At 33.4% G+C, this 25,517-nt stretch overlaps 1 protein-coding gene and 1 long non-coding RNA gene across 2 annotated transcripts in view; one reads left to right on the plus strand and one right to left on the minus strand.

Annotated features, from left to right (window-relative positions):
- Positions 1-25,517, plus strand: part of LOC306650734 — a 1,184,502-nt gene that overhangs the window by 425,556 nt on the left and 733,429 nt on the right. The window lies entirely within an intron of this gene.
- Positions 1-25,517, minus strand: part of CFAP47 (cilia and flagella associated protein 47) — a 400,269-nt gene that overhangs the window by 203,496 nt on the left and 171,256 nt on the right. Inside the window, 4 exon segments of the mRNA XM_079122986.1 lie at positions 9,746-9,861; positions 13,160-13,294; positions 20,115-20,231; positions 20,488-20,585. Of these exon segments, the coding sequence (XP_078979112.1) occupies positions 9,746-9,861; positions 13,160-13,294; positions 20,115-20,231; positions 20,488-20,585 (466 nt within the window).

The following is a 25,517-nucleotide window of genomic DNA, read 5'->3' on the forward strand; positions in this document are numbered from 1 at the left end:
ACCTTGGCACAGCTGTGGGTGATAAATCTTGGGGACATTTTACCATTGATTTTACTGAGGCTTTTAGCATGGTTAGAATTATACATCATATGACATTCATTCCTTTTACAAACTACCACCTATTATACTCTCTTATGGTATATTTATTGTAGAATGGAGTGGAGAATAGATCCCTTTAGTGTCAAACCTCGTACTAACTTCTCTAGAACCTTTATGCAATTGCTATTGAATAGGTGAGATTGGGAAGCAGCAAAGAGTATGTTTTTTTGTGAAAGAGGAACTTTCAAAATAAATAGAAATGTTTAACAATTTATTTTGTAGGGAGAATTACAACTCACATCTAGCAGCAGTAAGGGGGATTTTTATTCAGATATGCATACTCACCAATCTCCTTACTTTTGTGCAAAAGGACTATTATAAAAGGCTCATGGGCTTGAATTTAATTGAGGACAAAGAACATCTAATGTTGAAATCTTTTTCTGGGTGTGTGCAGGCTCAAATTTCATGTTAGGATTCCTGTGAGTGACTTAGGAATTTTCTAGATACTCTAAAAATTATCATTAGATAAAGTTCAATAATTGATTCACTTGGTTGATAACCATAGATACTTTATAATGTTCCAGGCATTGTTTTAGGTTTTATTGGATAGAGTATTTAGGAAAAAAACATACTATTCCTGATTTCCTGGATCATACATTCTAGAGTACATGGCTGATGTTGCCATATCACAAAATAAATTTGAAAGTTACAAATTGCATATGTGCCACAAAGTGCAATGACAGCATGCTGTGGGGAGTGAGATACAGTCTGCAGCATCAGAAGAGGAGATATGTAAGGTGGGATAAGAACAATGAGATTGAATTAGCTATACTGAAGAATGGAGGAAAGAAGGCAGAATTATAATGTATTTGAGGAACTAATCAAAGACCAGTAGTGCTAAAGCATAAGGAGCAAGGAGAATAGTGATAAAAGTTGTAGACAAGAGCAAGCCATGAAGCTAAGGGAAGCTAAGGCAGAATGATCAAGGATAGCTTTGAAGAATTTAATGAGACCCTTCCTCAAAAAAATTTTTTTAGGGTTGGGGATATAGCTCAATTGATAGAGTGCTTGCCTCACATGCACAAGGCCCTGGGTTCAATCCCCAGCACTACCACAAAAAAAAAAAATTTAAATGGGCTAGGGATGTAGCTCAGTGGTAGAGTATTTGCCTAGCACTCAAGAGGCCCTGGGTTCCAATACTCAGAATTACAAAAAAATGAAAGTATTCCTTGGATCTGTTGATATATTAGGTCTATTTTAAGCAAAGAGTATCATGAATAAATTTACATTAAAATATTTGCCATTCAAATATACTGAATGGGTTGCAGAGAAGCCATTTAGGAGTATGTCATAGTTGTCAAGGACTAAAATGGTGTTATATTAATTTAGGGTGGAAGATATGTAGAAGAAGAAAAGATACTAATTTTAAAATAAAATTGGTAAACTCAATAGGACCTGGTAATGGATTGGATCCTCATAGAAGTTTATTTTTTAAAAAGGAGGTTCACCTGGACTGCCCATATCCACCACTTCTGGAGCCTACCAGCTGCACTCTGGTCAGATTCAGTGCCCCACACTGTGACTCCCAGCATGTTTGGAGACTGATGCAGACATCTTGAATTATCCCTGAGGATGTGGCCACCATCTTTGGGTAGGGTGGCTACCGCCCTGAGATGCCTGCAGGAGACTGGAGGTCCGTTGACAGGTGCCTCCCTTGCATTGGGATACTAAGGACTGAGGGTTTGAGTGGTGGATGACTGTGTACCATAGATTTTTGTTTTAATTTTTAATTTTATACTTCTTCTTTTTTTCTCATTCTATTTTCCTTTTATTTACCCGTTTCCTTGGAGTCTCTTTCTACCTTTTCTTATGCTAAAGACCAACTTCTTTTGATCCCACTCTCACTCTTCCCTTGATCTAGTACCTCTATATACTCACTTCTTATCTCCTCACTATACTCTTTGTCCACCATTAGAAATTGTAGAGCTCACTGCAAGCCTATTGGTTATATTTTAGATAATAATCAAATTCATCCTGTTTATTACAGTACTGCTAACGTCTTTATAGGGGCTACCTGGTTGAGGGCTGCATATTGTTTGATTTGGGTGCTGCTAATATTGATCTCCCTCTCAAAGGGCAGGTACTGGAAACCTTCAGGGTCACAATAAGCCTATGGGGGCATGGGGGAAGCTGCAATACCTCAGATCTTCATTGCTAAAGGGGAAGATACAGGAACAATATGAAAAAACATGGGAAGAAAGTGTTCCCAACAAACCAAGATGTTATTTTGATAGAATCCAATGACAGCATGGAAGTAGAAATGACAGAAAAGGAGTTTAGAATGTACATGATTAAAATGATCTCTGAAGCAAAGGATGAGATAAGAGAGCAAATGCAGGCAATGCATGATCACTCCAATAAACAGTTAAAAGAGAAAATGCAGGAAGTAAAAGAGTATTTCAATAAAGAGAGAGATTCTGAAAAAAAACCAAACAAACAGAAATCCTTGAAAGGAAAGAAACAATAAACCAAATAAAAAACTCAATAGAAAGCATCACCAACAGAATAGATCTATTAGAATCTCAGAGAGATTCTGTCTGAGACAGAATCTCAGAAAATGAAGACAAAATACTTAATTTTGAAAATAAAGTTGACCAAACTGAGAAGATGGTAAGAAATCATGAACAGAACCCCCAAGAATTATGGGATATCATGAAAAGACCAAATTTAAGAATTATTGAAATTGAGGAAGGTGCAGAGATACAAACCAAAGGAATGAACAACCTGTTCAACAAAATAATATCAGAAAATTTCCCAAACCTGAAGAAATAAATGGAAAAATCAAATACAAGAGGCTTACAGAACACCAAATGAACAAAATTACAACAGATCCACACCAAGGCACAATATAATGAAAATGTCTCACATACAAAATACAGATAGGATTTTAAAGGCTGGGAGAGAAAAGCATCAGATTACATATAAGGGGAAACCAATACAGATATCAGCAGATTTCTCAGCCCAGACTCTAAAACCTAGAAGGGCCTGGAACAATATATATCAAGCTCTGAAAGAACATAGATGCCAATCAAGAATCTTATACCCAGCAAAACTAACCTTCAGATTTGATGATGAAATAAAATCTGTCCATGATAAACAAAAGTTAAAAGAATTTACAAAAAGAATGCCTGCATTATAGAACATTCTCAGCAAAAAATTTCATGAGGAGGAAGTGCAAAACAACAATGCAAGTCAGCAAAGGGAGGAACTACCCTAAAGGAAAAGCCAACCAAAGGAGAAACCAAGTCAAGCTAAAAACCAAAAATATGCCAAAATGACCAGGAATACAAATCACATCTCAGTAATAACCCTGAATGTTAATGGCCTAAACTCATTAATCAAAAGACATAGACTGGTAGATTGAATTCAAAAGAAAGACCCAACAATATGCTGCTGTCAAGAGACTCATCTCATAGAAAAAGATACTCACAGACTAAAGGTGAAAGGATGGGGAAAAACATACCATGCACATGGACTCAGTAAAAAAGCAGGGGTCTCCATCCTCATACCAGATAAAGTGAAATTCAAACCTAAGTTAGTCAGAAGAATAAAGAAGAACATTTCCTACTGCTGAAGGGAACCATAAACCAGCGAGACATAAGGATTGTAAATATTTATGCCCCAAACAATGGCACACCCATGAACATCAAACAAATCCTTCTCAATTCCAGGGAAAAATAGACCACAACAAAATAATACTGGGTGACTTTATACACACTGTTCTCACTACTGGAGATCTTCCAAACAAAAACTGAACTAAGAAACTATATAATTAAATAATACAATCAATGATTTAGACTAAATGGACATATATAGAGTATTTCATCTGTCATTGAGCAAATACCCTTTCTTCTTAGCAGTTCATGGACCTCCTCCAAAATAGACCATATGCTATGCCACAAAGCAGCCATTAGTAAATTAAAAAAATAGAGATACTACCTTGTATTCTATCAGATCATAAGGGAATACAATTAGAAATCAATGACAAAATAAAAAACAAAAACTACTTCAATACCTGGAGAGTAAATAATATGCTATTGAATGATGCAATGATAACAGAAGACATCAGGGAGGAAATTAAAAATTTCTTAGAGGTAAATGAGAACAATGATGAACACTCTGAAAGCAGTACTAAGAGGAAAGTTCATTGCATTGAGCTCATACATTAAAGGAATAAAAAGTCAACAACTAAATGACCTAATATTACATCTCAAAGTCCTAGAAAAAGAACAGATAAACACCAAAAGTAGTAGGAGACAGGAAATAATTAAAATTAGAGCTGAAATCAATGAAATTGAAACAAGAGAAACAATTCAAAAAATTGACAAAAGACTGGTTCAAAAATTAGCATAATCTAAATAACATGGACATAATGAAAGATCTCATGGACATATACTTAAGTCCAATCAAACTCATTTACCCTTTTCATGAGGTAAATGGCTTGTTTCTGGACCAGGAAGATTTGAGTTTCTCTTGAATATATGTAATCCTTTTTAAAATTTTTTGGTCATATAGAAGAATGTAAATGATCAAGATTCCTTTTTGAATTTATTAGAGATATCAGAATCAAACATGTAGTTAACTTCAAGTAAGGGTTCCAGGTCTCCAGTCAGTGTGTCGTAATTGTAGGTTTCATCTTAATTTTCATATTGTTTATTTTCTTTTTGTTCTAATTGTCTCTCCTCATTAAAAAGAAAAATAAACCTCCTTAATATTACATGTACCTTGTAAGTGACTTCAAACTGACTTTTGGGAAACATAGAAAATAAATATATAACACATCAATGTCAGTGTGCATATGGCTCAATGAGAATAATAAGGAAAAAAAGAACAGAATGGTTTTCTAAAATTGTACTTTCACTTTTATTTATAGTCCCTCTGTGGTTATAGCTACACCTAGTCATCAAATTATATGCAGAAATAAATATGTTTGTTTATATGATGGTATAGCTCTTAATCTTTTGTATATAAATTATATCTCTGGGAATTTCAATCCACAGTTGGCAGAAAGAGCTGTTATTTGATTGCAACAGAATCTAAGACAAGATGTGGTATAATTACATAATCTCTTATAATTACAAAGCTGTGCATTTTTGTTGAAGAAAATATTTTCTGAGTCTTATTTGTAAAAATCAATCACTATGAAATTTAGTCTAGCTAAAAATATACTTTAAAAACTACCATGTAACTATGTTCAAGCCTATAAAATAAAATGCAGTTTGACAAAGGAATAATTGCTTTCCATATGTATTCAGAATCAAGCATTGCCTCTTCTGGGAACCATTCTTTGGTTTCCCTATGAGTACTCATTTGCCTTGTTCTCCTTTTTTCCTATAGATCTATACACATATCACAAATAAAATAATTATTGAATCACACCTTCATTGTATATTTGCTTATCTGACATTCTACTAGATTTTAAACACTTGTAACATTGATATATTTTCAACTATGAGTCACCAGTACTTTAAATTGGGGAAGAGGAGAAATTTACTGGTTGCTTCCTATAAGTTCCAGTTATAGAGCCAGGGTGTTTTCCTTACATAATTATGTTTACTACTGACAACACTGTGGGTAAATATTCTGATCCACATTTTCCAAATGAGGCTGAATCACACAGCCTGTAAATGTCAGGACTGAAACCCAGTATTTAATTTTTAAATGACATGGGAGAAGTTCTAAATCACAATCGTGTTCGAAACCCAGATTCATAATCTCTTTCCCTAAAAGAAATCTCATCAAAATTATAATAAAGGAATTTAAAAAGGCATCTAGTTAGAGGAAGCCATCATTGTATAAGGGGCATGATAGGGTTCAGACAACCTCAATCTCTCCAGTGCCATTACAGAATGCCAAACAATTGAGCATAAAAACAGAATATTTTTTAACCCTAAAATGAAGCCTACCAATTGACAAACCCAAGCACATACAGAATCATGATTTCTTTTTGTATCACTGTTATTACATATGAATGGGTAACCAAGTCTTATCAGACATTAGAATAAATCCTTTAACATGAAAAATTGAGACCAAGGTAAAAAAATGCAAATGACCTCAGAGAAAATAAGAGGTAATTCAGGTAATAGACAAGAACTTAAAAGTCGGAGATATTTAAGAAGATACTGTACTCCTAATTTAAGAACAGAACACTATAAAATAAGGATATGCAAATAATAACAAAAGTATATATGTATGTATACATAAATATATACATATACACTTATGAAAATAAATTGGAAAAGAAGGCTAGCTGGTAAAAAGAGGAGAAAGCAATGAGATTAAAAGTTCTAGTGATAATGTAGGTCTATAGAGGATCCAACTATCAGTTTCAATGTAAGACAAATAAAGGTTGCAAAATCTCAGGAAAGAAAGTTATCAAGTAATAACAGAATATTCCAGGGTTTATGAAAACAACTTCACAATTAAAGCATCACTGTTTATCCAGCACAGTGAATAAAAGACACCCCCTTGATATATTCTAGAATACCAGGTTATGATGGAAGATGGTAAAAAACTTCCAGAGTAGGGAGGAATAGATGTATAGTAGAATTTCTCATAACAAATAATGAATGCTGCAGGGCAGTGGAGCTTTATTTTGAGTTATGAGGAAAAATAATTACAATTTAGAATAATATCCTCAGCAAAATATAAATCAAGTGTAGAAGAAATATAAAGACATGTTCAAAAGCAAAAAATCTTGGGAAATTTACCAATCTATACTTTTTCTTAGAAGTTTTCATAAAGGTGAGTTCATAAGGATGAAGTGAGTCAATTAATAAAGAAAACTATGTTATTTTCCATCCAAAGACAAATAATGCTTAAAATTGACATTGCTCCAGTAGGTCAAAAAATAATCAGTTCAAATAAGAGAAAAAAGTGAAGTGCTCTAAAGTGTATTATATTGGAAGAAAAAGTACTTTAAAGATTTTATGCACTTCTTTAGAATTTACTAATTTTTTCAGCTTAACATAATGGTGTATATATTAATAGTATAAGAAATAAGGAGACTATGAATGTACCTTAGTGGTAGAGAATATTAGCATGTGTGAAGCCCTGGGTTCAATGCCCAGCATCAAGGGAAAAAAAGAAATAGGAATAAAATATATTTTTATTATAGGAAAAGTAATGAATAAAAGATAAAATTAGTGATATTTTGGGGAAAAGTGATATAAGGAAATAAGTGAGCTAGATCATCAAATATCAAAATGTCAGTGGACTATTTCTGAGGTGGAATTAACAAAAATAGTCACAAAGATATATGAATTACTTACATTTATGGAGGTGACCATTTGAAAAACTAAAATTATGCATAACTGAAAGAATTAAAAGTAAGTGCCTCAGGGACAGGATCTCAGGAGACAGGAGTTTGCTTATTTTAAACTCTGCATGTTTAAAATAGTTAAGCATGTGCAAGTTAAATTTTGAAAAATAAATTTTAAATTAGGGGAAAATGAGAAGATATATGTATGTGTACAATATGATCAAAATGCTACATGCACAAATTACTACATGTGTGAGTAAATATACATATATACATATTCAATTAATGTATACTTTTCAAGTGTTAAAAGCTCCAGAAGCATCATAAATAGTGCAATAGTGAAAAAGGGGGAAAAAGAAAGCACTCATGAAAAGTTTATGGGAGACTGTTAGGTTTAGCTTTTCACAAACCATTCTTGGAGAAACAAAATACAGTTTTCTATGGGCTGAATTCTTATCTCAAAAACTTAAATCCCCTTTGTAATGATATTTTGGAAGTAGATACAACAGGAGGACAGAGACCTCGTGAATGAAATTAATACCCTCATATATGTGGCCCCTTTTACCATAATAAGGGCACAGGAAGAAGAAGGGACTATGTATGGAGCAGAACTTGGGTCTTTGCCAGATACTGATCTGCTGGCATCCCTCAACTTCCCAGACTTCAGAACTGTGAAAATGAATTTCTGATGGTAACCTACCCAGTTTACAGGATTTCATCATAACATCCCAAATGGACTAAGATGGAAAATTGGTAATAAGATGTAGAGATGTCTCTGTAACAAATATCTAAAACTGTGGAAATGGCTTTGGAACTGAAGTGTGGCTATAAAAATTTTGAGGTGCACGCTAGAAAAAGCCTACACTGCTCTGCATAAACTATAAAGGGTGATTGTGGGTGAAGACTCAGAAGAAGAAAGCTGGAGAGAAAGCTTGAACCTTCTTAGAGATTATCTGAGAGAGTATGGACAGAATACAGGAGGAAATACAGACAGAAAAGGGCATTTTGATGAGTTCTCAGATGAAAATAAGGAATACATTATCGAACAATGGAAGAAAGGAGATCCTTGTTAAAAATTTGCAAAGAACTTGGCTTAATGTGCTTGTGACCTAGTGTTTGTGGAAGACAGAAGTTATGAGTGATGAAATAGGATATTTGGTTGAGAATCGAACCCAGTGCCTCACACATGCCAGGCAAGCTCTCCACCACTGAGCCACAACCCCAGCTCCAGATGCTATTTTTAACATAAAGGGAAAACTGACTCCAAAGGAATTTCAGAGATCATCAGTGCCACCTCTCCCATCATAAGCCCAGATGGTCAGGTCCTGGAGGACATAACAATTTTGGGGTTGGGGGTGATGCACACAAGGATCTCCATGGGACTTTAGTGCTTGCTTCCCAGCAGTGTTTCTAGGCTCTGCTCTCCATATTCCAGTGTCATGCTACTCTGCGGTAGCTCTTCAGTGACCCAAGGTCTTATCTGGTACATGGTGGTTGCTGCTCTGGAAGGAATAGGCCATAAATCTTGAAGGCCTTCATGTGGTATTATCTCCACAGGCACAGATTCCAGGAGCCACCTGTACCACAGAAAGTGCATGCCTCTACCTATATTTCTAATGGTGTCCTGGAGAGCCCTAGGACTCAGATATAGAACTTCCATGGTATAGGACTACCATAGAGAGCCCCAACTAAGGTGTGCACAGCAGAGATGTGGGGTCAGAGTCTCCCCAAGATACCAGTCCAGTAAAGCCACGGAAGCAAGACTTCAGCTTTGGATGATCATGAGCACAGGATCCAGGCATAGCAACACCACAGAGATGAAGCTATCATAGAAAACTGCCATGAGGACAGGGCTCAGGCACAGAACTGCGACAGTGACTGAGTTACTCAAAATCATGGGGATAGAGAAAAATGGCAACATTGGAACTTCTTTGAAGTAGAATTTTGTTCCTTGTTCTTTCATACTATCTAAATTTTCTATAAAGACCACATATGTTTTTGAAATAAAATGATTATAAATATCAAATAGCCTACAAGGTTATATATCTATATTTATATAATTTTAGTATTTCTTTCTAGCTTCCTACAGGAAACAGAAGTGCATACATAAATAAACAACTTATAATCTCATCTCTATGGCTCATACACATGCAAAATAAAATTAAATGCATGCATAAGAACAGCTGTCTTATATTATTAGAATTATTTTTACAAAATCAGTGAGGAATCTCAGAAACATGAATATTTTATGTATCGGTGATATTCTTTTATTATATATATATATAAATTTAAAAAATCCAAGTCATCTTTTTATAATTACAACAAATATTAAATGACTGGAATTGTTATGTTCAATAAAGTAAAATTTAAAAAAAAAACACTCACTTTGGAGAAATTGTCACAACCTTCCCTGCTTGGGCAAGAGAGAAGTCAGCAGCATCTCTTCCAACAATTGTAGCATTATACACTAATGTTTTCATGCTTGAATTTTTCAGTACAATCTATGTAGAAGTAGAAAGGGTATGAATAAGATAATAAATTTAAAAACTATATAACTGTAACATCTCTTATTTTAACCAGAAAGTTTTACATTCTAATGATAAAAATATTTATTGCACACTAACTGGGGTAAGGCAGACTTTGTGTTTAAATATAGCACCTCTATGTACCTATGTATGTATGTATCTATCCATCCATTCATCCATCCATCTATCCACCCATGTGGTTAATCTGAAGTAGGCAGTAAGGATCTTTCAACAAAGGAAATGAGAGATGGAAAATCAGTTGATCATCAAGGACTTGAAGACCAAAATTAACAATTTATATTTAACTGTTATTACAAAGGGAAATCATTGGAGTATTTTAAACAGAGATCTTGCCTAATCCAATTTACAAAAAGGATAATCTGACTGCTCATTTCAGAAAGTATTATAAGGATATAAGTTTAAAAACATAGCTCCAGTCTAGAAATGATCATGACCTGGTCGAAAAGCAACAGTTTCGTTAGTATTGGCTGTCCCTTTCTTTCTGAACCAAAGTATCAGACAATCATTAGTGATTATTATTAGTGAGAATATTTTTTGAAAAATATAAATCCACAAAGTGTTTATGTAGAATATGTTGAGGATTCAAAAAATAAATGAACAAAGAAACAAACATTAAGGAATTGACAAAAATTTTCTCTTTGATGAAACTCGTTCGGCTCCTTTGAGCTGTTTCACTAGGTCCCATCTTTGGGCACATCCTCAAGAGACCTATCACCTGTCTGTCTGTCTATCTATCTACCTACCTATTTATCTTTCTATCTAGCACTGGTTATTGAAAAAGGGGCACACTACCATTAAGCTATATCCCCAGTCCTTTTTATTTTTTTATTTTGAGTCAGGGTCTCATTAAGTTACTGAGGCTGACTTCAAACTTGTGATCCTCCTTCCTTAATTTTCATTCATTGCTGGGATTATATACATGTGCCACCAAGCCTGGCAACAGTTCAATTTTAATATGATTTTGCTAAGTCAGTTTAGTCAGAATCCTCTTCTTTTAATATCTGATTATCCTTCCTATTGGACCAAATTCTTCATCCTCCACTATCTCCCCTGTAGGTGTCCTCTGATCATCCTGGCCTCACTGCAGCAAGAATCTTGTTAGGCTGGATTAGTCAGAATTTTTCTTTGACCCTAATGTTTCTTCTTAGTAATTCTCCATTCCTTTCTTGGCTATAAATTCTAACTTAACCTTCTTTTATTTAGAGTTGAGTTCAATCTCTCTTCTACTGCAAATTGGCACTGTAGTAGTCCCTATACCTATTGGGATAGTCCTAAATAAATTCTGGACTTATCATTTCAACAATTTTCATGAATAATTTTTTACCAAGATGCAAGGATACTATGAAAATTACTGACCTAGAAGAGAGAGAAAACTTGGTGAAAGTGATGATTGTGAAAATTAGAGTGAAAAAGGTGACTACAACTTAAGTAGTCCTGGAGCTATGATCTCAGATATTTGAAAAATGAAAAAGTGGTAGTATATGTAGTTATAGTAAATCATAAGGAATATGGTGGAGATTTGGTGAAAGATTAAATTACATAATTTCCTACTCAATGAGAATTTTGGTAACTACTAGAGCAAGAGTGTTGTTGCTAGAGAATTTGTCCATTCCCCCCACCTCCAAGGATATTGGGATTTCATGTTACTTAACAATTAAAGATATCATTTCTAATGAGGACAAGACCATTCTAATGTAGTATTTTTTATGTATGTACATACTTATGCACACTATTTGCATGTATATATGTCTGTATTTCAAATATTCATTAATGGAACAAATGACTTTAAAGTCCCAGAGAGCTCATTTCTATTTTCTTTTTGGAAAATGTTGAAAATCATAGTAGATTCACTATGGAATATTACTGACTTATGGTCCTGGACTTCCATAGCTATTCCTTATATCTTAAGGAAGTCACTTATTCTCCTTTCGTCATATTAGATATATGAAACAAAGGTATTAGAACTCATCTGAGGTAAGACTATTCCAGCCATCTCAGTGTGAAATTTATTCCACAAAAAGAAAAGTTCAAGTGCTTTTGAAAAGTCTCAGAAAATCACTGTATATATTATATATATATATTTTAATGATCACTATATTTTTTTACTGGTTCTATCATTCTATGTTTCTCTTACTGACACATAGGTATAGAGATAGTTTTTCAATTTGAGAAGCTATATCATGAGTTTTATCTATATTCAGGAGGATTGATAGGGTTGGTAATAATGATGTTCTCTGACTTAGTCACTACCATTTATAGGGTTGATTCATAAGAGCAAAATATGTCAAAGATTCTCAGCAATTTCCAAGTCAGATTTTCTTAAATCAAAGTCAAAATCAAAGCTTGTTGTAATTTAAGTTTTACATTGCATTTATATTCAATTTTTGTTTTGTTTTTGTTTCCTCAAAAACTTATCTGATATGAGTGAAAAATAAAAGCTGCATCTTTGTATTTAATGCATAATGTTAAGGTATGAAGATTACTTCTAGTAAAGAGATAAATGAGGAAAGAAATCATGTTTTCATTTAAATGTGTTTTCATTTGCTTTTTAACATTGTTATGGTTTGGCTATGAGGTATCCCCTGAAAAGCTCATGTGTTAGGCAATGCAGGAATGGTCAGAGATGGACAACTGGGTGATAACTGTAGGCAAGTGTGGAATGGCTAGAGGAAGTAGGTCACAGGGTACATGGTTTGGACTATATCAGTCCATGGCCCATTCCTTTCTCTCTTTGTTTCTTGGTGCCATGAGCTGAGCAGCTTTCCACCACCATGCCCTTCCACCATGAGGTTCTACCTTACTTCAGGCCCTGAACAAGAGTTGGCTATGGACTGAACCTCTGAAACCATAAATCCAAATAACCTTTTTCTCCTCCAAGTTGTTATAAGGTATTTTGGTCATAGTGACAAAAAAACTGAATATATTAATATCATAATTAATGTTTATGTTTAAGTATTAGCTAGTGTTAGTGTTACCTTTCCCTTTTTATGGTGCTGGGGACCAAAAGAAACAACATGTATCCCATTTGTTTACAATTAAAAAAAAAAATCTGCAACCCAACATTAATAATATTTTAAAAATGAAAGCAATTAAGTGCTATAAAGAAATATGAAGATGATATAAAGAAATATAAATAGATTTAGAGAATGGGTAATAATAGTTAACTGTAATAAATTTTATTTTGGGAAAGAAACATCCAAAATCTCACTTAAGTGTTTAACTCCATATGTCTCATGCCCCCAGATATCCTTACCTGTCTCATCACAGTGTCATAGAGAGTACAATGAAATGGCACCACCTTCTTGGGAAGGTATGTAGGGAGTCTTTCATACATATAGACACAAAGCATGAGCATCAGGATTGGATTTGGATCACAGATGTCAGTGGCCTAATTCCAAAGAAGAGAAACATAAATTAGAGGATATACTGACAAAAAATACAAAGACAGAATAGGTGTAATATGCCAATATTGAATTATTTAAAAAATTTTCACATGCTTTTGATGGACAATGACACTGAAATATAGATACAGAAAACAGAATATTATTCTGACTCAGAAGAGCTTGACCTAAGTGTTAAAGATGAATTACACATATTCTAATCAGAAAAGTGACTTCATATCACCAAGATGCTGTAAAATCTGGTCAGAGCTCAGAATAATACCATACCCTAGAAATAATGACCGAAGTGACTAAGATGCCATTCTTGATTTAAAGTATCATATAGTACAGTAAAAGAAAAATGACAAGTAGACAAACTACTGAAGTAAAAGATGACAAGAGAGTCTCAAATAAAAGTATATAGGAGTAAATGGCACATGAAATGTGTCATAAACAATGATTGGCACCTGTAATTTCAGCTCCTCAAGAAGCTCAGGCAGAGGGTCACAATTTCAAGGTCAGACTGGGCAACTTAGCAAGACCCAGTCTCAAAATAAAGTGTTTTAAAAAAGGGCTGGGGATATAATTCAATGGCAGAGTACTTGCCTAGCATTCACCACACCTGGGTTTAGTAACTAGTATTAGGAAAAAAGAATTCTTGGACTTTAAATAGTTTGTATCTGGTAGGAGGGAGAAGGTATATTCTATCAGAAAGGCAAAGCACCATGGAGCAAGGATATAGAGAAACGTAGTGTTTGTTCAGGAAAGGACAATTTGGATCATGCATAAGGTTAGAAGGGATAAGGAGTGGAAGAAAAGAAAGAGATTCGAGTTATGTTCTGGAGATTCTGGATGACAGGGTAAGGGATTTGAGTTGATCTATTTGTTTGGTACTGAGGATTGAACACAGGGATGCTTTAACACTGAGCTATATCCCTACCCCTTTTTATTTTTTATTTTGACACAGGGACTCACCAAGCTGCTTAGAGCCTTTCTAAATTAAAGATGCCGACCTTAAACTTATGGTCCTCATATCTCAGCCTCCAGAGTCACTGCAATTACAGGCATGTGCCACCATGCCTGGCAGGATTTGGTTTTTGAACAAGGACTTATGTGATAAGAAGCAACAATTCAGGCAGACAGGCATAGAGTGGTTGGGAAAGTGTCTTAACCAGAACAAGTATAATGCAGAAAATGTAACTATACTGATAAGCAAGATAAATTAGTGATGGCTTTTAGAATTGATTTAAGATAAAATCCAAAATTACAGAGGAATAATAGCTGGGGCAATAAACATATCCAAAACATAAGTCTGAAGATAAAAAGTATAATCAGGTGCAGTTGAAGGAAGGGCTCTATCAGTTTATGTAGTGCATGTGATCTCTTAGAAAAAGGTGAATGTAGAGTGAAAGATTATTCACAGGAAAGAGGTATTGGGATTGATGAGAGGCAGGCATTCAAAGACCTTAAAGACCACTAATAAATGAGCAGCTCTGTCATTGTCAATGTAAAGGGGGCTCTCAGCAGTTCCATGAGTTGGAAACGAAGATCTACTATGACTTAATGGCACACCGTCAAGTTAGTAACTGAAAATGATCTGGGCTTGGTCTGGAAATGCAAATAGTGTGAGCCAGACTCTAATGTATTATGCAATTGATTCTGAACTTTGGCAGCAGTTTCCAGAAAATAATGATAGGTCCTGTGGTCATCTGTAGTTCACATTTTCTAATATACTCTTGTCCTTTGGAAGAAGTAAGGATTTGTTCTTTCTTGTTTTTCCAATTACTAGTAAGGTTTGCCAATGAAGGTGCCTAGGGAGGAAACTGATAGAAAAAAAAAAGGAAGTAGCCTGCCTGCCTTAGCAGGGTAGAAAGATGACCCACTGTATGATTTGAGAACAACTTGGAAGTAAACCAAGTTTCCCAAGTTTCTCATCAGTATTCTACGACCTCACATCCCTCAATAAAGATAATATTAGACAACAGACAAAAGGAAATGGCTTAAGAACAAAATTAAAGACAAAATATAAGTCTCACATTCAGCTTTGAAGTCTAAGAAGGCAAACTTCAAACTGAAGAATATGTCCTGGTTGGACCCTATGTATTGAACCAGCTGATGTAAGATGTGATCCAAAGAGGACTATCTAGAGTGAGGGGAAATGTGTTTGTTGGAAAAAAAGGAAGAACTAGAGGCAAAACACTCTGGGCTCAGATATGGGGTCAGTAAAATCTTTTGAACCCACTTTAGTATCCATGATACAAAATGACATTAGTAGAAATATAAAAATTATATAAAAGTGCATCTTCAAAAATATGAAAATCCAGGAATTTGGTAAATCAAAAATATTTCTCTTAATGGAAAAACATAAGACATTATACTTAGAAAGCAAATGAAAGAATATTCTCATCTTTATGATACAGTTAACTGAAAATTACCTAAAGCAATTTAATCCTAGGCTTTTAAAAAGGGTAAGTGATATGTTATGTTTCTTTTCAAATTTTTTTATTTGTTCTTTTTAGCTATACATGACAGTAGAATGTATTTGACATATTATTCATACATGGAGTATAATTTCCCTTTCTTGTGGTTGTACATGATGTGGAGTTTCACTGGAGGTATATTCATATATGAACATAGGAATGTTATGTCTGATTCATTCTACTACCTTTCCTATTCCCATCCCCCCTCAGTGGATTGGACAAAGGGGAATGAAGTCGAGTTACATTTCTTTTAAAAATATTTTTATGTGAAATTGCCTTTAAAAACATAACTTTTCCTATGTAGGTCCAACCCTCTATAACATCAATCATATTAGTAGTTTCTCCCCGAAAGATAGCATTTTTCTACAGCATTAACAAAAGACAGGGAAGTAAACTGTTATAATTTGAAAGTTGAGTATCCCTCCAAAATCCATGTGATGTTAAAATCTTGGTGCCCAGCGTGGCACTATTGGAAAGTACTAGAACCTTTAAGGGGTGAGGATAAGTGGGAAGTCTTAGGTCATTGGGGCTGTACCCTTGAAGGGGATAGTGGTACACTGGTGTCTTCCACCTTCTCTTTTATTTCTAAACCATGAGATAACCATTTTATTCTTTCACATACTACTGCTGTAATGTGCTACTCTTGTCAAAAGCAATGGGGCTCTTGATTTTAGACTAGAACTTCCAGAAACATGAGGCAAAGTAACTCTTCTATATTTACAATTTAATTATCTCAGATATTTCATTGTAGTAATGAAAAGTTGACAATTTTACAAGTAAGCAAACAAAATAATAATAGAAAAAATGCCAAAGTAGAATCTGGTAAACTAGATTCATGTTCTATTTCTATACAGTGCCATGCTCTTGATTAATGGAACTGGATTTCCTCGGCCTCAGTTTCATCATCAATAGCTAGAAGGGGTTATATGGTCCTGACTTCATGATGGATTTAACATGCCATGACTAACAGTGCCCAATGACATACTGTAATCCTACAGACACCATTGTTGATTGACTTCCCAACAGCCACTTCTTCCTTTAATCTTTACTAAGAATCATACTTTTTGTAAGAGTTCTATTCCTTTTATCCACCACTGGTTAAGTCACAAACATGGCACACAATTCTTATCACTGATATGCAATTAAAAATATGCTGTAAGGCCATTGGAAGAGGATTACTTTTCTGCAAAAAGAAAAGCAAATTGAAAGTGCTGCTCAGTCTCAGATCCAGCTATATGAATGAAGGTGCTATGTGAAAATTTCAGCAGGAATTTTGGAGGGCTTAGTGTATATGCCTAAAGGAAGCCAGGAGGCTAAGAATGACTGAACAAAAAGAATCCTTCATGACTTTATTGAGCAACTTGAATTCCTAGAATTTTTATTGCCTGACTTAATCTGATGCAAAATATTCAATTTCCTTATTTTAAAGCTACTTTTATACTCAAGAATTTGTATCCTAGGTAACAAAACAAAAGCAAACAATAAATTTTAAGAACATAGATTATATATTCATCCTTAGCTCCCATCATTACTCACTGAATTATATACAACCTATATAAATAATTTATTATATTTATTTTCTTATGTCCACTTTTGCATGAGGGAATAAAACATGCATACTATCCTGAGATCAAATGATTTCTACAATATTTCTGCTTTAAATAAAAACCATATAATTGAAAAGGAGAATACTTAATAGCTGTATATTCCTGTTAGCAGGATTCTATAAGAGAATATAATATATGCACAACAACTTACCCAGTTGATTTTCTGGTTACAATATACAACATAATGAAAAAGAAACTTAAACATTAATAAATAAGTCCAATGCTAAATATCACAGGAATTGAATGTGGGCCAGTATTAAATACCTAATGAGTTAATTTAAGGATAACATTTCTAAATCTGCCATTTGACCTAGTTGGTAAATTTGGGTTGATAAAAAGTTAGGGCATTGCACCTGGCTAATAAAGGCTTGGTAATTATCTTCTATGTTAACAGTTTTCTCATTCATCAAATCTTGGAAATGAGTCCACATTTATTTTTATTTTTATTTTAGTTTCTTGTGAACTACTACCAAAGTCTCAAGAGTCAGCTTAAACACTAAGTACTCCATGTAACTTTTCATGGTTTCTTTATTAGAATGATTTCTTGCCTCTTTGAGTCTCATAGTACATTGTTTCTCTATTATCACAGTAACTATCTTCTTCGTATCAGTCTTTTCTCATTTGCTTATTATTAGTGTAAAAAATCTTTCATTATGGTTTATATATGAAATGTCTCCCCAAAGCTTGTGATTAGATTATTGAGAGTTGTAAAGGATTAATTCATTTGATATATCAATATTTTGAAAGGACTTTAGTACTGGATGATAATTATAGGCATTATCAATGTATGGCTGAAGTAAGTAGGTCACTGGGGGTAGGCCTTTGGGGTTTATGTTTTGTTCTTGATGCCCTGCTTATTCTCCCTCTCTACTTCCTGGCTGCCTGAGCTGAGCAGTTTTCTCCACTACACACTTCTGTCATACTGTTCGGACTCATCTCAGGTCCAAAGCCATGGTGTCAGCTGACCATGGACTGTACCTCTGAAACCATAATCCCCAACTAAAATTTTCTTCCTCTAAATTATTCTAGTTAGGGATTTTTGTCACAGCTACACAAAGCTGACTAACACACCTTTGAAGATGTGGGTATAGTTTAGCTATATCTGTACCTCTGTAGGGTCTATCTTGTGTCATTCATGGGGAAGATTCAATAATTTGTTGAATTGACAGAAATTGTAAAAATTTTGTTCTTCAAAACCAAAGTCCTTACTTAGACTTTGTCTTCAAAACTGTACTATTATAAAAGAACTCTCTGACCAAAAAATTTTATTATACTTTCTCTTTACAACTCTACCAATAGGAAAAAAAAAATAATTTTCAGGCTTGGTGCAAAATAACTTTAACATGCAAATTACTTAAACACAAAGAAGAAAGTAAGCAATTGTGAAGCTCATTTCTCCAGTGAGTATAAAGAGCTACTTTATACCAGACCATATTTGAACCTGAGCATTAATCTTTCTGGAAGATAGAATGAAAAACTCATAGTTAGTTATAATGGTCCTTTCTCTTTGCTCTTCTTTTGTAGCTGGCCACCAGATCTAGACAACCTCAAGATTTCTCCTACATCCACTTATTATTATAAGTCACTATTTAAAATGTTATGAGTAGAAAAAGTAATTACTGTGATCTTAGACTAATCAAAATTACATTCTGATTGATCTGTGTTCCCTGTGGACAGCATTTTTTCTCTCAGTCCATCCTGATCATTGTTGCAAAAGTAAAAGACTTTATTTCCATAATGTACACAGTAAACTCCTAACTTTTTCTGCTGGTATCCAAGAATCCCAATATATACCTATGTTTATGTCACTAACACCAAACTTCAACTAGGGAAACCTGTTCATACAATATCCTTAATGGATGTCATTTCCCCACACTATCAGTCTGCTTATGCTATTTCCTCTGAGCAAACAACTTCTTTCACCCCTACAAACCCAAATCCAATCTACGCTTTATGATCCCAAATTAGTCATCCCTCCTCCACAATGTCTTTGATGAAACAGACTACATCACACTGATCTCTTCCTTCATCTGAATTCTAATTATATTTTTTGCAAATATTCCTATTGATATTTGATTTAATAAGCAAAACATCTTTTAACAGATATGCATCATGATAACTCAATAGATGTATATATTTTTCAAAGTTAGGAATCATCTATTATATTGTTTCATTATCCTTAAGTAACAAAGGGGTCATAAAATGGTAAGTACATAATATATTTTTGATTATTGCCATTGGAAACTTAGTGTGAAAGGTCAAATGGAATTATTACTTGCAATTCAACATATAATGAAAAATATATTGCCATTGTGCCCTCTACACAGATATTTATTTCAAACCAAAAGTAAAAACTTTCATTATCTGATACTAAATTACAAGATAATCCAACATCTATATTACAATAGTTACTCTCCTTTTGATTCATTTTTAGACCAGGGATAATCTTAATAATGTACCTAAGCTTTATTCTTATGGTTTCTAACACTAGAAGTTCTTTTTATTATGTATAGTTGAATGTCCCTAATCATTATATTATATGTAACATCAAATAATTAAATATTATAACTTTAATATCCAGTACACTTTTGTAATTATGTTTCAATTCCAAATTTCAAAAATAGCATATGAATTGTTTCAATTCAGATTTAAAATTTGTGAACAAAGAAAGATTATAAAGAAGTAAACAAAAAAAGAAACTCATAAAATATATATAGAATGAGTGATATAAAGGTACCCACCTGTATGTTCAAGTCAAAGCCAATTTCATAAAGACCATTAATAATAATCAGACAATTGTGAAGATACTGTTCAGGACATTTTGGTCGTGTGTACATATTTACAAAATGAGACTTGATCTGGAAAAGGAAACAATCCTTATTAATGGAATAAAACTGGTGCATTTCAAGTGTTTTCTGTAGTTCAGCAAGGACTCATTTAAATATTAACATTTGTAAGTAACATTATTGCAATAAAATGCACAAATAAGCAAAAGGGCAATGATAGCCATTTGGATTCACTGTTTTGAATTAAAACTAAGACATTTAGAATAATGAATTTGCAGAATATTATGCTTCAGCCTTTAATCACCAATTTCTGTCAAATGACTCTTACCAAAAATGGGCAATAGGCTGCCAACTGTGTCGCCAAAACAAGGCCATCTAAAAGGTCTTTGTCAAAATTTATTATCCATCTCTCAGAGGGAACAGCATCTATTTCAAAGAAAAAGAGTAAACAATAGTAGTTTTACTTTGTTAAAAAATATCTTATGGAAAATTGAGCTATGATGAGAGAAAATTTTGCCTCTGTTTAGAGAACAAAAAGCATATTATTTTGCTGAGAAAAATAAACTTCAAAGCAAGTGTAGTGCTATGAAATATGTCTATCTGTAAGGCTTAGAAGAGAAGCTGTCTCCTTCATTTCAATGTGAACCTCTTTGAAAAATACACTATCATGTACTAATAGAAGAGAAATCCAATATTTAAAAATTATTCATTTTGTTGACTACCTTGAGGTTCCAAAGTTTAATCAACAATCATGAACATGCATGGGTAAGGAGGTTCAAAAGACGTGGTGTTACTTGAATCTCTAGAGTTATAGTGTCAGATTTCTCTATTTGTTGTATTCTTACACATGTAGAATATGTGGAAGAGGTTGGAGATTTATGGCTTAAACAAATCAGAACTGACCTATAAAAGACAATACAAGGGGCTGGGTATGTTCCACAGTGGTAGAGCCCTTGTCTACCATGCATGAGGCCCTAATTTCTATCCCCTGAACTGCAAAAAACAATCAAACAAACAGAATATAAGATGGAGGAATAATGAAAAGAATTCTCAAATACAGAAATGATCACTATGCCAAGACTAGAACAAAAAGTTAAAGTCTCTATATATTAAGAGAGTATCTTAAAAACTTTTCTAAATTGGGCAGAGGGGTGGAAATAATTGCTAGATTGAGTGCAACATAAAAAAAAAAGTTTCCAAAAGGGCTTAGATTCTTCCTGGTTTGAGATAACTTCCAGTCAGAAATCAAAGGGAAAAAATAGTGATCATCATAAATATGCCTCCAATTCCTTGAATCCCATTTTTCTATGAAGAAAAACCCAAAACAGGATATATTCATGATGTATATTTTAATTTCACAAACTGGGATTGGTTTATATCTACAAGGGGAAGACCAGTTTTTCTCTTGAACCGTAGATATTCCTGGTACTTCACAGAAAGTTCTTGGAAATTTCTCATCTGAAATGCTTCAAAATATTTTTTCTGATGGAAACTTATGATTTTATGTGACAACAGTTATAGTGTCATCAAAGCAATTATTTTAAACACAGATTGCTGGTTGGCTCAATAATGATAACCTAAATGTATTTCTCCTCTTTTCTAGACTTGAAGCATAATTGACAAATAAAAGTTTTATGTCTTTAAGGCATATGTGTTGTTCTGATATAGGCATATCTTCTGTAATCAGTCCCATATGATTTAAGCTAATTAATACACCCGTCACTTCACAGTTACCATTGTACGTCTGTGTGTGTATAGGGGGGTGATATCATTTAAAAGCTACTCTTAGCAATTCTAAATATGTTTCTTCTAATTTGCCATCCATGGCTTTCAATAAAACAGATTTGTACTTTTGTTATCACTATTTTTCTACAGAGGAGATGAAATAATATCCTTTCATCTGAAAAACTCAGTTTACTAGCCTTTTACATTGATAGTAATCAATCAGTCAGCAATGTATATAAATGATATCTACCAGATATCAAATGCACACCTTATGCAGACACTAAAGAAAGGATAGAAACTACTTTGAAAGAGTTCAGTCTTTATTGCCTGGAGCTTTTTATCCGTCCCATCAATGCCCACCAATGTCCTCAGTGCAATACAACCTTGGCAAGGGTACATAGGAGTCTTGCTTGTCCCTACACCATGTCTGCACTATGAGGGACATGATCTACAGAATCAAGCCAGTTATCTCTGTGAGCCACCAGTGGGTGAAGTTTGGGGAGTAAAACTTGCAAGAGAATGCAGAATACATTAAGTGTGGACCCTTGGGACTTCATACTCTCTCACTAGTTTATACTGACCTCAACCAATTAACCAACCAACTCAATTCTTCTAGTTGTATTTACCACAAGTAGACCATGGCTAACATCTCATTTGTTCTTGTAAGGATCTATTCCTCCATGGATTTTGGACCACGTTTTTGCCTTGCAAGCCTAGTTTTCTGGAGAATTTAAGAAAAATCCAGGCTTTGTTGTTTGTCTGAATTTTGCTGTTATTATAAGGGCGGGTGCAAAGTTTTTCCTAGTTCTCTATTTTCCTGAGCAGAAACCAGAGGCACCTTTTTTTGTTCAACCCATCACAACTTTGGGAGCTGCTTTGATATTACTTATCACACACCAGTAGTCATAAGCTGTTGATGCTCAAACACAGCTTTCAGTAAGAATAGAATGGCAGTGATATTTCAGGACAATGCTGGGAAGAAGTAAAACAAAACTTTAAAGATCTTTAATCTCACATCCCATGCCTGTATCTTGTCTTTTATATCCAAGGCTGCTGCCAAACCCTCACTACAGTTACCATAGCTTTATGTATGTCAAAGATCTTCTCTGCTTTCATGATAGTTCTTTTGATACAGAATATTCTTTCTTGTATACTCCCTCTAAGGTTTTGCTACCCAATGTGAGGTAGGTGAATCAGCAGTACCAACATCAAATGGAAACTTGCTGAAAATGCAGAATTTCAGGTCCAATCCAGCATTTACTAAGCTATAAAAATAGCATAATACAATCTGTCCAGGTGATTTGTATTCACATTACCATCTGAGAAGGGTCAGACTAGGTTGTTTTGTTTGTTTGTTTGTTGTTTGTTTTTTGAGAGGGAACCAGCAATCTAGTCACCATTTGTCAAAAAACAGAAAATTCAAGTGATGCTTGACACATATTTTAAAATTTTATGTTGGAAGTTACATTTTTTTGTCCATTTGTACTTGGCTTTACTTCAAATATACAGATATATCAAAATAGTTATAAACTGCTCATGCTAAATTGAATTAGAGATATTGATGTTAAACATAAAATTGAATCATTGCATAAATGCACTCACTTATTTTTTAAAATCATAATTGCTAAGTAAATTCTATTTTAGCTCATTATAACTAGATTTTTATAATAATTTACATAATAAATTTTATCCAGTTTAATTGTTCGATTTATTGCTGTTTAGTATATTCACAGTTGTACAATAATTGCTACTGTTTAAATATTTTAATTAATATTTTATTGACAAAATAATTATATATATTTAACAGGTAAGAGTGAGAAATTTCAATACATAAATACAATGTGTGATAATCGAATCAGGATAATGAGCATATCCATCATCTCAAACATTTATCATTTCTTTGTGTTGAGAACATTCAAAATCCTCTCTTCTAGCTATTTTGAAATATACAGTAAATTATTAACTATAGTCACCCTATTGTGCCACAGAAATTATTTTTATCAACACAAAGAAATTCCATACTCCTTAGCTGTTGCTTCCCACTTCTTGCTTTCTCTATATCCCAGAAAAAAGCCTGCTATTGCTATGAATTTGCTATTCTGGGCATGTCATGAAAATGGAATCATAAAACATGTGGTATCTTGTATTCCAGTGTTTTTCACTCAGCGTATTTTCATCCATGTTGTAGCATATATCAATACTTCACTACTTCTTATGGCTTGATAATATTAGACTTTATGAATGCATATTAATACATATATTAAGATGCATATATATTTAATGCATATATTCACGTGATGGAATGTTATCATTATATAAATTAATAAAGTAGAATATATGCACACACAAACAAAATTGTTTGTTTATCCCTTTATAAGTTTATGGGCATTTGTTTCTAATTTTCAGTTATTATGAATAATGATTTTATGGACATTCATACAAGGTTTCTGTGCGGCCATATGTTTTCTATTATCTTGAGTAAAAAACTAATGAATAGAATTGCTGTATTGTATCACTAATCTAATTTTTTAAAGACTGTTTTTTAAGATAACATTTAAGGTCTAAGCAAAACTGACCAAAAAGTACAGTGATTTCCCATATATTCTGTGCCCTAACACATGCATATCCTCTCTCTTATTGGTTAATCTATTTTTTTAACATTTTGATAAACAGCCAAACTATTTTTCAAAGTGGTTCTATCATTTTACAATCCATTTAGCAATGTATGGGGAGAGTCCCAATTTCTATAAATCTCTGCCAATACTTACTATATTATTCCTTCCTTCTTTCTGTCCTTTTCTGCAGTGCCAGGGATTGAATTCTTTCTTTTTTAAAATTTTAGTTATCCAAGTAGGTGTCAAGTGCCATCTCATTGCTGATTTGCTTAGCATTTCCCTAATGACTAATTATGTTGAGTGTCTTTTCATGTACTTATGAACTATTTACTTATCTTCATTTTAGAAATGTTTTTTGAAATCCTTTGCCTATTTTTCAATTGGGTTATTTTTCTTTTGTGTTATCTTAATGTGAGCTTTGTATATATTCTCAATACAAGAGTTTTGCTTTTTGTTTCTATGTCCACTGAAATATTCATTTGCCTCCTTTTTACAGTAATATTCTGTGTTACATTAATTGGCATTTATGCACAATCAACTTTGCACACCTGGGATAAATTTCATCTGGTAATTCTGTTTAACTCTGTATATGTTCCTGGATTCTGTTTGCTAGTAATTTTGAGGATTTTTGAATATGTACCATGAAAGATAACAGTACACTTTTTGATTTAAAACACATTTGAAATGCAATGTAATATATGCTTCAATGCAAAAATAAATCACCTTCTGGAGGTAGTTAAATTATGAAAATATGCAAACTCAATATTTATAAGTTATGTACAACAGATACAAGATCAGGTCAGTCAAGTGAAAGTTAAATAATTCATATGATACTTCATAGAATTTCCCCATAAATGATCATTAAACTGGAAAAAGGTAAAAAATCTTTAAAACCAAGATGATAATTAATATGGAGAAAGAATAAATGAAAAAAGAAGGCATAAGAAAACAGTATTGAAAATAAAATAATTTAGAGGTCACAAATGTTATAACATATACAAAACTTTACAAATAATAT

Source organism: Sciurus vulgaris, assembly GCF_902686455.1.
Source record: "Sciurus vulgaris genome assembly, chromosome: X".
NCBI lineage: Eukaryota > Metazoa > Chordata > Mammalia > Rodentia > Sciuridae > Sciurus > Sciurus vulgaris.